The sequence below is a fragment of the Oryzias latipes genome, chromosome 17, assembly GCF_002234675.1.
Source record: "Oryzias latipes chromosome 17, ASM223467v1".
NCBI lineage: Eukaryota > Metazoa > Chordata > Actinopteri > Beloniformes > Adrianichthyidae > Oryzias > Oryzias latipes.
In genome coordinates this window covers 28362369-28375704 of record NC_019875.2, presented here as the reverse complement: position 1 = coordinate 28375704, position 13336 = coordinate 28362369, and the positions used below count along the sequence as shown (strand labels likewise).

General features: G+C 42.0%; 2 protein-coding genes across 3 annotated transcripts in view; both read left to right on the top strand.

The window, feature by feature from the left end:
• Positions 1–2046, top strand: part of rock1 (Rho associated coiled-coil containing protein kinase 1) — a 48085-nt gene extending 46039 nt beyond the window's left edge. The window contains exon 33 of one of the 2 annotated variants that reach the window (XM_011487016.3): positions 665–2046. In XM_011487016.3, the coding sequence (XP_011485318.1) occupies positions 665–668 (4 nt within the window). In that variant the 3' untranslated portion in view covers positions 669–2046. The other variant, XM_011487013.3, reaches the window with a different exon arrangement.
• A 3775-nt stretch (positions 2047–5821) lies between these two features.
• Positions 5822–13261, top strand: usp14 (ubiquitin specific peptidase 14). Its single transcript, XM_004079416.3, has 16 exons — positions 5822–6046; positions 7007–7152; positions 7358–7390; positions 7474–7578; positions 8155–8258; positions 8326–8384; positions 8472–8602; positions 8710–8790; positions 8863–8945; positions 9041–9155; positions 9927–9992; positions 10091–10183; positions 10466–10594; positions 11528–11588; positions 12363–12470; positions 12549–13261. Exons 1-16 carry the CDS (start codon positions 6031–6033, stop codon positions 12692–12694), a joined length of 1476 nt encoding a protein of 491 aa, XP_004079464.1. The 5' UTR covers positions 5822–6030; the 3' UTR covers positions 12695–13261.
• Positions 13262–13336: the final 75 nt, after the last annotated feature.

The following is a 13336-nucleotide window of genomic DNA, read 5'->3' as shown; positions in this document are numbered from 1 at the left end:
TTCAGCGGGTTTAGTCCAAAACAAACATTGGGAAGAATCTCTTCCTGAACTTTATGGTATTTCTCTTATTTCTATGACTAAAGTAATAATTTCATTTCTTCCTGTTTGGACTCATGCGGGACAGCAAGTCATCGAAGTGGCTCACAGACGTAGCGCTGAAAGCGACCGTCATTCAGATGCAGATCTTACGCGCGAATGGCGTCCGGTGTGAGCGCAGCATCAAACTGGGGTGGAGTCCGTCATGTGACCTGCTGTTTGTCTCCTGTGTTCTAGCCGAGCGCAGTCCACCCTCCAAGCAGCAGACACGACATCCAGCACTTGCTGACAGGAGCTTCTTCCAAAGTGTTGGCCTTGTTTTTTAAAGCTGTCTCTTTATTGATCGTGTGGCCGGGTTCTTCTAACACCCTTCCTGGTTGGTCGGTGGACTCCTGGGTTCTGTGCAGGGACACTTGGGGACGATTCACTGACACGTTCTTGGGTTATTTAAACTACCTTCAAAGGTTGCTCTTCGGCTTTCACTGTTGTTCAGATGAAGAGCTTTTACTTCCTAAAATGGGGGCATTCGTTTAGTTACACTTTCCACAAACGGACTTCTCCGTTGTAGACTCACGGCGGCCAAGTGCTTCTCTTTCACTGGACACCCTGTCTCTGTTCTGTCTTTCAGCTAACCATCTGAAGCGTTGGGATCTTTTTCTGGACCCTGAACTTTCTCCTCTTCCTCAACACAAAAATGGGACGCCTGTACTACAGAAAGAATTTATTGAAAGGGCAAAAAAAAAAAACAAACAGATCTCTAATAGACTTGAGGCGTCACGAACATGAAAAGGTCGATTTCCTCCAATCCTCTGAACTTGCAACTCTCGGTTTCTACCAGAAGATGGCGACACTTGCATGAAGATGGACAGCAGATTTGCTGAGCTCCAGCAGGCATTCTGTGCTTCCACGTATTAAAGAAACTGAAGTGTAAAAAATACAAATAAAATAAAAAAGGGGGGGGGGTTCCTGGACTTTTGCAAGCATTTATTTTAAGGTACTTTTTTTTTTTCTTCATCCAGGGACTGTAGATCTGAAGGTTTGGTCTCAGGGGAGGAAAGTGAATCTCTGTTCTGTCATTTCATCACCTCAGCTAAATGCAAAGTGTTTCCACCTATAAAGTGACTGATGCCTTTATCTAATGTTCATGGCCTTTTTCTTCTGTATTCTTATCACTCTGCAAAGGTGACCAGGCTCTGGATATCACAGTGGGACTTTAGTATTAGACGTTTCGAGTGTTGAGCGACAAGCATGCAAGATCATCATTTAAATCTATGCATTATTTTTATTGTAATTTTGTTGCTCCAAGCCATACGTACTGTTTCATTGCAATGGCATATAAGGAGTCAGAAACCTTCATAGTTTTTTTTTTGGTACATTGCTTCTGTAATATTTTTTCTTGTATTCATTGTTTTTTTTTTGTAATGTGTTGCCTTACATTTATTCATAGATAAATGGCTCAAAAGGAAAACATTAAGTTAACAAATGTAAAACTGCACTGTTTGACTTGACTGTAAATTATTTGTAGAAGACTAAACCGGTGTAGCATACGGCCCACCCAGTGCCTTAACGTTTGGATTTTTAATTTTACTGCCATATCTGTTTTTGTTCATTTGTTTCAGCAAAATCTTTACTCTTCCATCACAGATTTTTGGTTTTATTCAAACTTTTTTTTTTTTTTTGAAAATTAAAAAAAAAAGAAAAAAATCCCCTCATGAGAACTTTTATAACAGACTTTATTGAATTAAACTTCAAGAGTATCTAAGGTGAGACCAACAGTTTGGAGAGAATATGACGTTTTCATTCCTCGTCCGGTTATTGCAAAGCCCCAGTGTGTATATACGGAGACGTACAGATTATTGGAATACCTCTACAGTCCTTTGGAGTTTTTTTCTTTTCAGGAAAAAAAAAAGCACTGGAAAAATGATCTACTCCTGTCTTGGATAATTTGCATGGATAAATTGCATTGGATTCCGCACTGATGGATATGTCAATAAACATATCTTTATTGTGGTTTGTATACTACTTTCCCTAGAAACAAAGTTTGCAGCTTTTGGGATTATTCTATAAATATGCATAAGGCATCTACATTCTTCCTGAATCCTATAAGTAAACTAAAACAGACTTTATATTTAATTAGATATTAGATATTCAGGGCTAAAAACGTTGCATAAGGGTATCTAGTCTGCATATTTTTTGGCTTTTGCACCATTAAAGTCGGCGTATTCAAAACATCTGCAGCTTTAAGATCAACTCAAGGTATCAATATTCAAAGATTTTTATGGTCATTGTATTTCTACAGTGAAATTCTGTTGGCACTCAGTCAAAGAGAAGTAAACGATAAAAACCAAATACAAGAATATAAAAATCAGAAAATATGTTAAGTTTTAAATAAAAATGTCATAATGATAAACAGCTTTATTGCACGTTCAGTGGCGTGTTGTACTGAGGGATGTCTGAGATGAATGAGATTTAAGTCAGTGGGAGACTACAGCTCTGGGGAAGAAGCTGCGTCTCCGTCTATTTGTATTTGTTTTTAAAAACCTCTTGCCTGACTGCAGCGGCACAAACGGGGAATGTCCAGGGTGGCTGCTGACCATGCTGATGGCCCGTGCTCTTCTCTGTAGACGCACTTTGTAGACCGCGTCCAGGTTTGGGAGCTCGGCTCCCACAATCCTCTGCACTGTCTTCACTACCCGGGACAGGCCTCTCCTCCGCTGTACCTCACTGTACAGCCCTGGCAGAGGATGCTCTCCACGGTGCTCCTGTGGAACTGTCTGAGAAGTCCCAGAGCCAGGAAGAACATCCTCTGATGGGCCCTCTTCACCAGTTTGGAGGTGTTCAGTGTCCATGTCAGGTTCTTGGAGATGTACATGCCAAGAAACCTGACAGAGTTGGTCTGTTCCACCTCCTCACCTCTGATGTGGAGTGGGGGTCGTTTTGTTCTCCTGAAATCTATAATGACCACCTTGGTTTTGTGGGATTGAGGACCAGATCTTTGGCTGAACACCACTCCTCCAAGTGTTGGATCTCCTGTCTGTACCAGGTGTCGTTATTGTCAGTAATGAGGCCACCACTGTAGTGTCATCCGCAAATTTCACTATGGTGTTGGAAGAGTGGATGGGAGCACAGTCCTAAGTGAAGAGTGTGAAGAGGGCTGGACTGAGCACACAGCCCTGTGGTGTGCCTGCGCTCAGGATTATGGTGTCAGATGTCAGGCTCCCCATCCTGACATTCTGAGGCCTGATGGTCAGGAGGTCCATAATCCATGAACAGAGCGTGGATGAGAGGCCGAGATTGGAGAGTTTGTGGACCAGTTTGTGGGGGATCACAGTGTTGAATACGCTGCTGAAGTCCACAAAGAGCGTCCTGACGTACAGTAGGTGTTTGGCTGTCAGGGCTGTGTGAAGTGTGGTGGAAATGGCGTCCTCTGCAGATCTATTTGCCCGGTAAGCAAACTGATGTTTGTCAAGGTTTGCGGGGATGTTATCTTTGATATTTCATTAACACCGGGGTGAGGGCATCTGGACGGTAGTCGTTGAGTGTTGTGACAGCAGGACTGTGGACAGATGTAAGGAGAGGTTGAAAATGTTACTGAACACGCCAGCCGGCTGGTCAGCGCAGGACTTCAATAGACAGCCTGTCACCCCATCCGGTCCAGCTGCTTTTGCGGTGTTGATCCTTTTCAGGGTGGATCTCACCTGGTGCTGCTCAAGCGTGAGTGTTGGCTCCCACTCTGGCTGCATCCTGCTAGCAGGCTGGGTCTTCCCTGCTGCTTGTGAAAGCAAAGAAAGAAGAGGTTCAGTGTGTCTGGGAGATGTTTGTCCTGACTGTCCTGTGTGGTGTAGTCAGAGTCCTGATTCCTCTCCAGATGCTGCCAGAGTCATGGTTCCTAAAGTATCCCTCTATCCGTTGTCTGTAGTTGTTTTTGGCTTCCTTAATTCCTTTTGTCAGATTCCTCCGGGTTGCCCTGTATTCCGGCTGGTTTCCTGTCCTGTAGGCGGTGTTCCTGGCCTTCAGCCGTGCCCGAACTGTTCCATTAAACCAGGGCTTCTGATTGGGCAATGTTCTGACGGTCATTTTGGGTACCGTTTCCACTGCACAGAACTTGATGTGATCCAGTACAGCAGCCGTGTAGTCCTCCAGGTCACATCCCTCAGCAAACACATCCCAGTCCGTGACTTCAAAACAGATGCGGTGGCCTCCTCACTCCACACCTGTACAGTGTTTATGGTGGGTCTGCTTCTGCACGCCACTGGTCTGCAGAATGGGGTCAGTAGCAAAGAGATGTGGTCTGATAGACCTATAGGTGGGGGGCTGCTGCAGCTTTGTAGGCGCCCTTGATGTTTTGTGTAAATCTGGTCCAGAATATTGCCGTCTCTTGTGGGGAAGTCTAAATATTTGTGGAGCTTTGGCAGTGCTGTTTTAAGATCTACATTATTAAAGTCTCCTGCCTCAATCATTACTCCCTCTGGATGGGCATATGTGTAAATAGAAATAAAAAAACCTTCGTCAGATTTCTGGCTTTAATCCACGTTTTCACTTCATTGTTCCCTGATTTTAAACTGAAATCTTTCCCTAGAACCATAAAAGAATGAATAAACCAGCTAAAGCTATATTAGAAAAGAAATCACCAATTCAGGAAAAATGATAAACTAATGAATCTTGAGACGGATTAAAATTTAAATTTGCTGGAAAAGTGAAAAACATTAGCTAATGACTGTGTAAGGTGCTGCAAATACCTTTTTCTGGGTTTTGATATTTTTAGAATTCACCTGACGACAGTCACATCTCTTCTTTTTTTGCGTTTTGTGATGCATCAGCTTTTCCAGTGGACTCCATCCAGATCAGTCGACCATGGAAGGATCTTTACTGGAGGAGATGCCAGCAAGAGTCGACAAAAACAACTGTTTAGCTGTTATCATTGGTTGATTCGTTTAACCCACACATGCACACACTCAAAAAACCCAAGTTGGGTTATTTTTAACCCAACTCCGGGGGTTAAAAGGGCACTATTTGATGGGTTATTTTAACCCACAAATTAAAAAATTTCAAAAAGTCAAATTAACCAACCTCTGAGTTATTTTTTTACCCCCAAGTCTTGGGTTAAATGTATACATTTCTGTTTTTGCTCCTATTATATGATACGAGCAAAAACAGACATGGTCCACCATGAAGGAATCATCATTCTGCCTTTATTACAAAGTACAGATAATAAGAGTGTGTCATTTTAAAGGTACAAAACAAAACTTTCAAAATACCTTTTGAAATTATGTACAGAAGATCTAATATGTTGTACTTTATCAACAATTAATCTATGCAATAACACTGAATTTGCTGTTTCCCAAATAAAGTTTCAAAAACTATTGTCTCCAGTTTGAGAAATCCTCACAGTTGGATATAGATAGTTTATTTTATTTTAGTAATCATTTTTTGTTTCTGGCTACTTTTGTAATGTCACTACTTAAAAAACAACAACAAAAAATCTCATCTGCCACCAAGAACATGTCCCTCTCCAACAAGATTTGGGTGGTCAGATGTGTCAGCTGATCTGATTTAATTATGAAGTTATATTTCTGCTTCTTTTGTTTGTCTGTTCCTGATTCACAACGGTTTTAATAAAGAAATACTCAAAAATTCTATTATAGTGGGTCTAAACATTTTTTTGCAATTAGTTGGTCATTTTTTGTCCGCAAGACAAATTTTCAACATTCAGAACCAAAGGAGAAGGATTTGGTTGCGAACACACTACTGAATATGATTCAGCCAGATGCATTCTGGGAGATTTGGATGCACTGTCTGTGGTGCAGCAGGTCGACTAGTCGATCCGGAGCTCATTGATGACTCTCCAGCGTGTTGTTGCAGCGTCATCCTGTTTGAATGAAGTTCAGACCCACAACGAGCCACCAACTCTTGATTTGCTCCCTGGTGAACTGAAACAGGAAAGAAAAAAACCCCAAAGAAACTCAGGACCAAGGAAGTGAAAGCTTAACAACCATGCCGGTGTTCACGGGTATGAAACAAACTTAACGTTACACGTTACCTGCCTCTAAAGAAAAGCTAAAACCTTACACGTGCGCGTTAGTGCGCCAGCGAATATTACATAGCCTAGCTTTTTTTTTTTTTTTTTTTTTTTTTTTAGCATGATTTGCAGTTAGCATGCTAACACTAGTCGAAGCCTGCTACTTCTTTAATGTCTTAATCAATCGGGAATATTTGTTCCTGGAAACATTGTTATGTCACAGATATATTCACCAAGTTTAAAGACACCTTTAAAGAGTGTTTATTTATAGTTTTGTTTTATCTTGTGCCTGGCACGAGCGAGTCAGCAGCTACTGTTGCTAGCTGTTTGGCTAGTTTGGTTAGCTTGACATTTAAGTTTGTCAGCATTGCGTTGAAATGATCATCGCTGGTTTTCCCATAGCTTAGATTTTTATCTGTACATTTTGTTCAAAATGTCAGTCAGCACCTGCGGTTGTTTGTTCGACCGTTACGGATTCACGTTTATTTACTAATATTTAGCAAAGAAAGCTAAACAAAGCTGAGCTGTTTCGCTCATATGTTTGGGCTGATCATCATGTGGTTTCTTTCCTGACATTCGTGTTCCTACATGTTATTTTTTTGTCAACAAGCTAATTCTAATCAATCATTTCTATTAATGATCAATTGACTTATGTTATAGCCATTATATATGATTTATAGTTTGAGCTATAGCCTCTTGTTTTTCGTCTTTCATCACTTTTGTTTACTCGTTTTGAAGAACTTTTATAGAAGTTGTTTTCAAACCAACCATGTCCTCTGCTTTATATACATAAAAAAAGGTAACTTCTACACTTTGAAGGTGTTAAAAATTTCTTCTGCTGGCTGTCAAACCTCTTCAGGGTTGCTGCAGAAATGCTGTGTCATACTTTGCTGCAATGTGATACGGCCTGGAGTTACAAGGCTTAATGTGGAGAGGCGCTTTCTCTTTCAGTAAACGTTAAATGGGGCAAAGAGAAGTTCGATGCAGTGGAGCTGAACACAGAGGAGCCACCCATGGTTTTCAAGGCTCAGCTTTTCGCTCTGACAGGAGTTCAACCAGACCGGCAGAAGGTCATGGTGAAAGGAGGCACTCTAAAGGTAAGAAGGCTTTCAGTTGTTTTTTTTAACGTGCAGCATCATACTTAAAAAACCGCTGGGAACGCTTGTTAAACAGATGAATGGCGTAAAAACGTAGTCCATATGACCCTTAAAACACCTTTCTGCGTATTTCAAACAATGTTGACTCAATAATGAAAGTTTGCGACTTTGAATTCAAGTATTTCTTTTCTTGATCTCTTTCCAGGATGATGAGTGGGGTAACATTAAGCTGAAAAATGTGAGTATGAGCAGTTGTAGACCGCTGCACTTGGTAAAATTCGGACCCGTTTGTGTTGATTTTCGTTTGCGTTGTGTTTGTAGGGAATGACTCTGCTGATGATGGGGTCGGCAGAAGCTCTGCCGGAGGAACCGGCTGTCCGGCCCATGTTTGTGGAGGACATGACTGAGGAGCAGCTGGCCTCAGCGGTGAGGACGCGTCACTATTCCAGCTTTCTATGGAGAAAGTATAAAAGTTGCAAGATTTAAGTCATAAATGTATGAGGCAAAAGTCTATTTACTAAGAAAAATATAAACAACAACAAAATAAGAACCAACATCGTGTTTCTTAGAGCGCATCGTCCTTCATTCAGCATAGGTTACACTAACAAGGAAACGCTAACCCTTTTAGTGGCCTTATTCTAAGTATGAGATCATTGAAAAGACTTTTCAGGGAACTGGGCCTCTTCAGAAAGAGATTCTTGACCCACAAGGCAGCAGAGATGCATCATGGCACATGCATTCCCATGATAAACTTATGGCTTCATCATAAAAGGATGGACTTAGTCTGCTTTTAATCTAAAGGCCTACACAACCAACTAGCCTATAGTTTTGGAAAAAGCATGGCTTTTTCTTTGTAAAATTCTGACCACATTTGTTCTTGTAATTACATGTTATTGGTTTTTTTTTGCTTTATAGTGCCCCTGATATTCTGTGGTAATTATTGTCTCTGTGACTATAGAAAAGCTCAGACGTGTAAAGTGCTAAATGTGCCTTTCTGTTCAGATGGAGCTGCCGTGTGGGCTGACAAACCTGGGCAACACCTGCTACATGAACGCCACCGTGCAATGTCTGCGCTCTGTTCCAGAGCTCAAAACTGCCCTGAGAAGGTACGTCCTTCTCCTTCAAATGCTGCACATGTCGGTCTGCTTGGTCTCATCCGTCTCTGCGTTTCAGGTATTCGGGTGCTCTGCGATCTTCAGGAGCAAACGCGCCGTCGCAGTACATCACAGCAGGTGGGAGGGGCCTTCAGTCAGCTCACGTCACTGCACCAAATGTTTGTGTGTGTAAAACACCGTTTTCTTTTATTCTCTCATTAAAAGCGCTTCGTGATTTATATGAAACTATGGACAAGACTTCGTCCAGCCTCCCCCCCATTATTCTGCTGCAGTTCCTTCACATGGCCTTTCCACAGTTTGCTGAGAAGGGAGACCAGGGGCAGTATCTTCAGCAGGTGACCAACTCTGTCTTTTTGTAATTACTTTGATTTTACTCGAACACAAAGCCTCTTTACAGCTCCTTAAACGTCATCTGTTGCTCTCGTTCCCACGTTTCTTTTAGGACGCCAACGAGTGCTGGCTGCAGATGATGAGAGTCCTTCAACAGAAACTGGAACCGCTTGAACCAGAAGCTGCCATGGAGGTTGGCTTTTGTTTTGAAGTGAAGGAATTCTATACTTGAGGTGACTCTCAATGATCTTTGGTTGCTCTCTAGACTGAGTCTGAGACCGGAGCTGCTGCTGCCTCGTCAAAGAAGAACTTTATTGACCAGTATTTTGGAGTAGAATACGAAACTAGGTATCCTGTCTGTTCTGGGTGCTTTGAGGGGCTTTGGGTTCTCTCCATTGTTTTGATTTTTTTTCTTTTTTTTTTCCCTTAACCCTTTTGTTTAGTATGAAATGCACAGAGTCTGAGGAGGAAGAACCAATCAAGGGCAAGGAGAGTCAGCTGCAGCTCAGCTGCTTCATCAACCAAGAGGTCAAATACCTTGCAACGGGATTAAGGCTGGTATGTATCAGGGACATTTTTCAGTTTTTATTTATTTATTTTTTGCTCAAACGTGTTGGAACTCCTGAAATCACTTCCCCTTCACTCAAACATGTTGCTCACATGTGTTTTTGTTCTATTTCAAATGGGTGAGCCATAAGCCATAAGGTTATCTAGATATCAGAACAGGAAGTTAGTGGGTCAGCTGAAAGTGGGTGACGGTTGATCATAGAGTTTAACTGCTTTAGAAAATCATTATGACCTTTGGGGGGGGGTGTCATAAAAAGTCTAAAGCGGCCGCCCCGCCCGTCAGAAGCGCTGCTCCCTTAACCCCCCTAAGGACAAAAAAAAAACACTTTCCACCCAGGAAAGGAACAAAAACAAACGGGTACCCGAAGAAAAAAACGGAACCAAAATCCTCTACTGCAATGATGCCAGTAGTGCTGCTTTTAGATGAAACAATGAGCCTGAACGTCTCCAGGAGCTAAAGTTGTTCAACGTTTGCAGTGAACTGGTCCACACCTTCTGTTTGTGTTCCCTGGGGAGGTTAGCCACATCTGCAGACAGCTGTTAGGGCTGACAGAGGTTGAAGAAACCAGTGAAGAAGGCTGGTCCTGCTTTACGTTTTCCTCTGTAGCTGATAGTTTGAAGAAGACGAAAATCGTCTTTATAACACAGTAACTCAGCAACAGACCATCTTCTGGTAGAAATCCTCTCTGAAGAAGCTGAGAAAAAGTCTCACTGCAGCTTCAAACTCCCCCTTAACAAATATCTTTGGTTTCTGCTCACCAGAGGCTGCAGGAGGAGATCACAAAAATGTCTCCATCGTTGGACAGAAACGCCCTGTACATAAAATCTGTGAGTAAACCTGAACGCGACTTCTTTTCCTTCTTATTTCTACTCGCGTCTGTTTAAAGGTTTAACCCTCTGGAGGTTTTATATTTTTCTCTAAACAGTCAAAACTTAGTCGCCTTCCTGCCTACTTGACTGTTCAGATGGTCCGATTTTTCTACAAGGAGAAGGAGTCTGTGAATGCTAAAGTTCTAAAGGTTTGTGTTTGATCTTGCTTATTATAATGATTTATAAATATGATTCATATTTATATGAATCATATAAATATGATTCATATAAATATGAAATTCATATAAATTTATTATATTTATTTATAAACGTGGTGTTTATAAATATGATTCATAAACACCACGTTTAGGCCGGCACAAGAATACAGAATATTCAAGATGTTTGACCACGATGACTTTTTAATGGAAACGCTGCAGCCAATCAGAATCATGTATTTACCCAGACTGTGGTATAAACAAATGTGTTTAAAGGACGTCAAGTTCCCACTCATGCTGGACGTTTATGAGCTGTGCACCACGGAGCTCCAGGAGAAGATGCTGCCCATCAGGTCAAAGTTCAAAGAGGTTGAAGACAAGAAGCTGGAGAAGCAGCAGCAGAAGGTAACAGCTTTGACCGAAACACCCGCCCCCTTCCTCTCTACAAAAGCTGTCCAGCCCACGTTTGATGACAATGATGCCGAAAACCAAAAAACCTGTGTCATTCTCAGGGACATAGTTTCTGCAGAGCGCCGCTTCATCAGAAATTCCCCTCTGAGCTGTGCCCCCCAGTTCCCATCACCCATTTCTAATACACGCTCTCCCTAACATAACCTATGCCACAGAAATGGCGAGCACTATCGCAGCCATCCAGCCGTATAGTTTTGAGCCAGATGCCGGATTTTCCTCGTCCGAATCCAGATTCTTTTCCTCCCTCCTTCTACATGTAGCCGTCCAACCGTAGAGGGATGACGTTACTACCACTTGATGACATCATCAATAGTCGCCGGTCATCTACGTAGCTGCCAGCGCTCACGTTGGTTTTATGCTAAAACAAAAGGTCAATACTTGGATTTAAATGTCATCTACTGTGCTTCAAAAGAAAACCCATGTGAAGAAATGCGTTTCTCCTCACCCAGCCATCAGTCGCTTTAAAAAAGTCCTGACACCGCTACGCCAAATTCCCCTACAATTGGAGCAGTTAAGGGGCGGGGAATGAATTCAGATTAAGCTTTGGATGCATCACGTTGTCAACAAAGTGATGCATCACACCAGAGCAGAGCAGGAAGCTTGTGGCCCGCCCACATTTTCTACATCACAAATACGCTCTTTTACAAACGGCACTTGTTTCATCTGCTCCCGATTCACAACCATTTGAAGAAAGAAACGCTTAGAAATGCAATTTTAAACTTAATTTTCTTCATACGTGTCCTTCATCATCAGAAAATGCTACAAGAACATGTTAAAACACTGTTTTATTGGAGGGGGTGTCTGTTTTCTGCATCCTGCAGCTTTAAGTTTATAAAACCGTAACCAGTCGCGTGTCTTTCTTTTTAGGTATTGAAGAAACCAGATGCATCAAAAGAGACGAAATACGATCCTTTCTCATTCCCAGATGGTAAGTTAGAAAGGAAGACAGCTGGAGTTAGTAGGACTGGCATGGGGTTAGTTTTCACAATCTATGCTGTAAAATGTCTCATTTCAAGGTATTTTCATTTAAAATCTTGTCATTCTGGCGTAGTAAAAGATCAAATTACAACTGAAAAAGTGGCTTTATGAAGTTTTCCTAACAAAACAGACTCCTGACTTTTACACCAACAAGGTTTTTTCCCCCCAACTTCAAACCGTTAGAGAAAAAAAAAACTACAGTCCTTCAACACATAAAAACAGTAGCAACACTTTTCTGAGCAATCCAAAAAAATAAACCACAAACTTATTAATACTGATATATATATGTTTACACGCTTTATTCCACAGTTTACTGTCCGATACGATGACGACGAACGCCTCGCTGGGCTTTAGAAAACCTAAAATAATAGATAATAGCTGAGACGCTGTGGGCGTGTTGGCGTTAGTTCTGTTTGTGCTATTTAGTGGGGTCCAGATGACCCCACTGAGTGGGGTCATCTGGACCCTACATGACAGTGCTCTGAACCTTTTTTCTTCAATGATTTGTGATCTTCACTGGTGTCCATGGATTACATGAAATCTTTCCACCTTTATCCACCTTTGTCACGGTAGGGAGAACACATCAATATAAGGGTGGGGTCATTTTGACCCCACAAGATAGCACAAAGGTTAAGAACTACAAAGTCGCACACTGACAACGTGGTACACAGACCGCGAGCGACATTGATGTATGACGACCCCTTTTTTTTTTTTTTTAATGTAGATATCGGCTCCAACAACAGCGGCTACTACGACCTGCAGGCCGTGTTGACGCATCAGGGCCGCTCCAGCTCGTCGGGTCACTACGTGGCGTGGGTCAAGAGGAAAGACGGTAACCAGTTTTGCCCTTCAGCGCTTGGCGTTCTGCCGCTTTCAGCAACGCTCAGGAAATGTTTCCCTTCCTTAACAGATGAGTGGGTGAAGTTCGACGACGACAAGGTGAGCGTGGTCGCTCCCGAGGACATCCTGCGGCTGTCAGGGGGCGGAGACTGGCATATAGCCTACGTTCTACTGTACGGGCCTCGCCGGCTGGAAATACTGGAGGAGGAGCAGTAGATTTCTATGACCATTGTTCACACATACAAATTGCCATTTCAAAGCACTGTCTGCATACATGTGCAATAAATTTGTGTCTTTGAAGATTTGATGACCTTAATTCTTTTATTTTGGATGCTTGTAAAAAGGAAAAAACCTTCAACTGTATCATTGGGCTTTGGGAAAGATGTGAGCGGCAATCACTGGACTGGATCCTTAAGGTTTTAAATGTCGCTTTGCAGTTTCAGTACATGTTTTATACACGTTGTATATTTTAAGCCTTTCATAAGGTGGTCATATGAGAGCAAAATATTTCTCTTTAGTCATTTAATCAACTTGTATAAAAATCCTTGCTTGGAGCGCTTTCTGGCAGATTTATAACCGAAAAGCGTTTGTGTACTAAATCCTGTTCTCCTGCAGGACCTCTGGGTTCTTCAGAGAACTTCTTGTGGTTCTTAAAAGTTTTGATAAATGCGGTTCTGTCTGCCAAATTGTCATTCATGCTTTTTTTTTCTCCAATGGGGGGGGTTGAAGCAGGTTGCCCTTGTGGTGAACTGAGTGCATTTGAATAAAAGCTTCAGACTAAAACCCAAATTGTTTTTAGTGAATTTTTAGAATTTTTGCTGGTTTTCAGGTTCAGAGGTTTTTTGAGAACGTTTAACA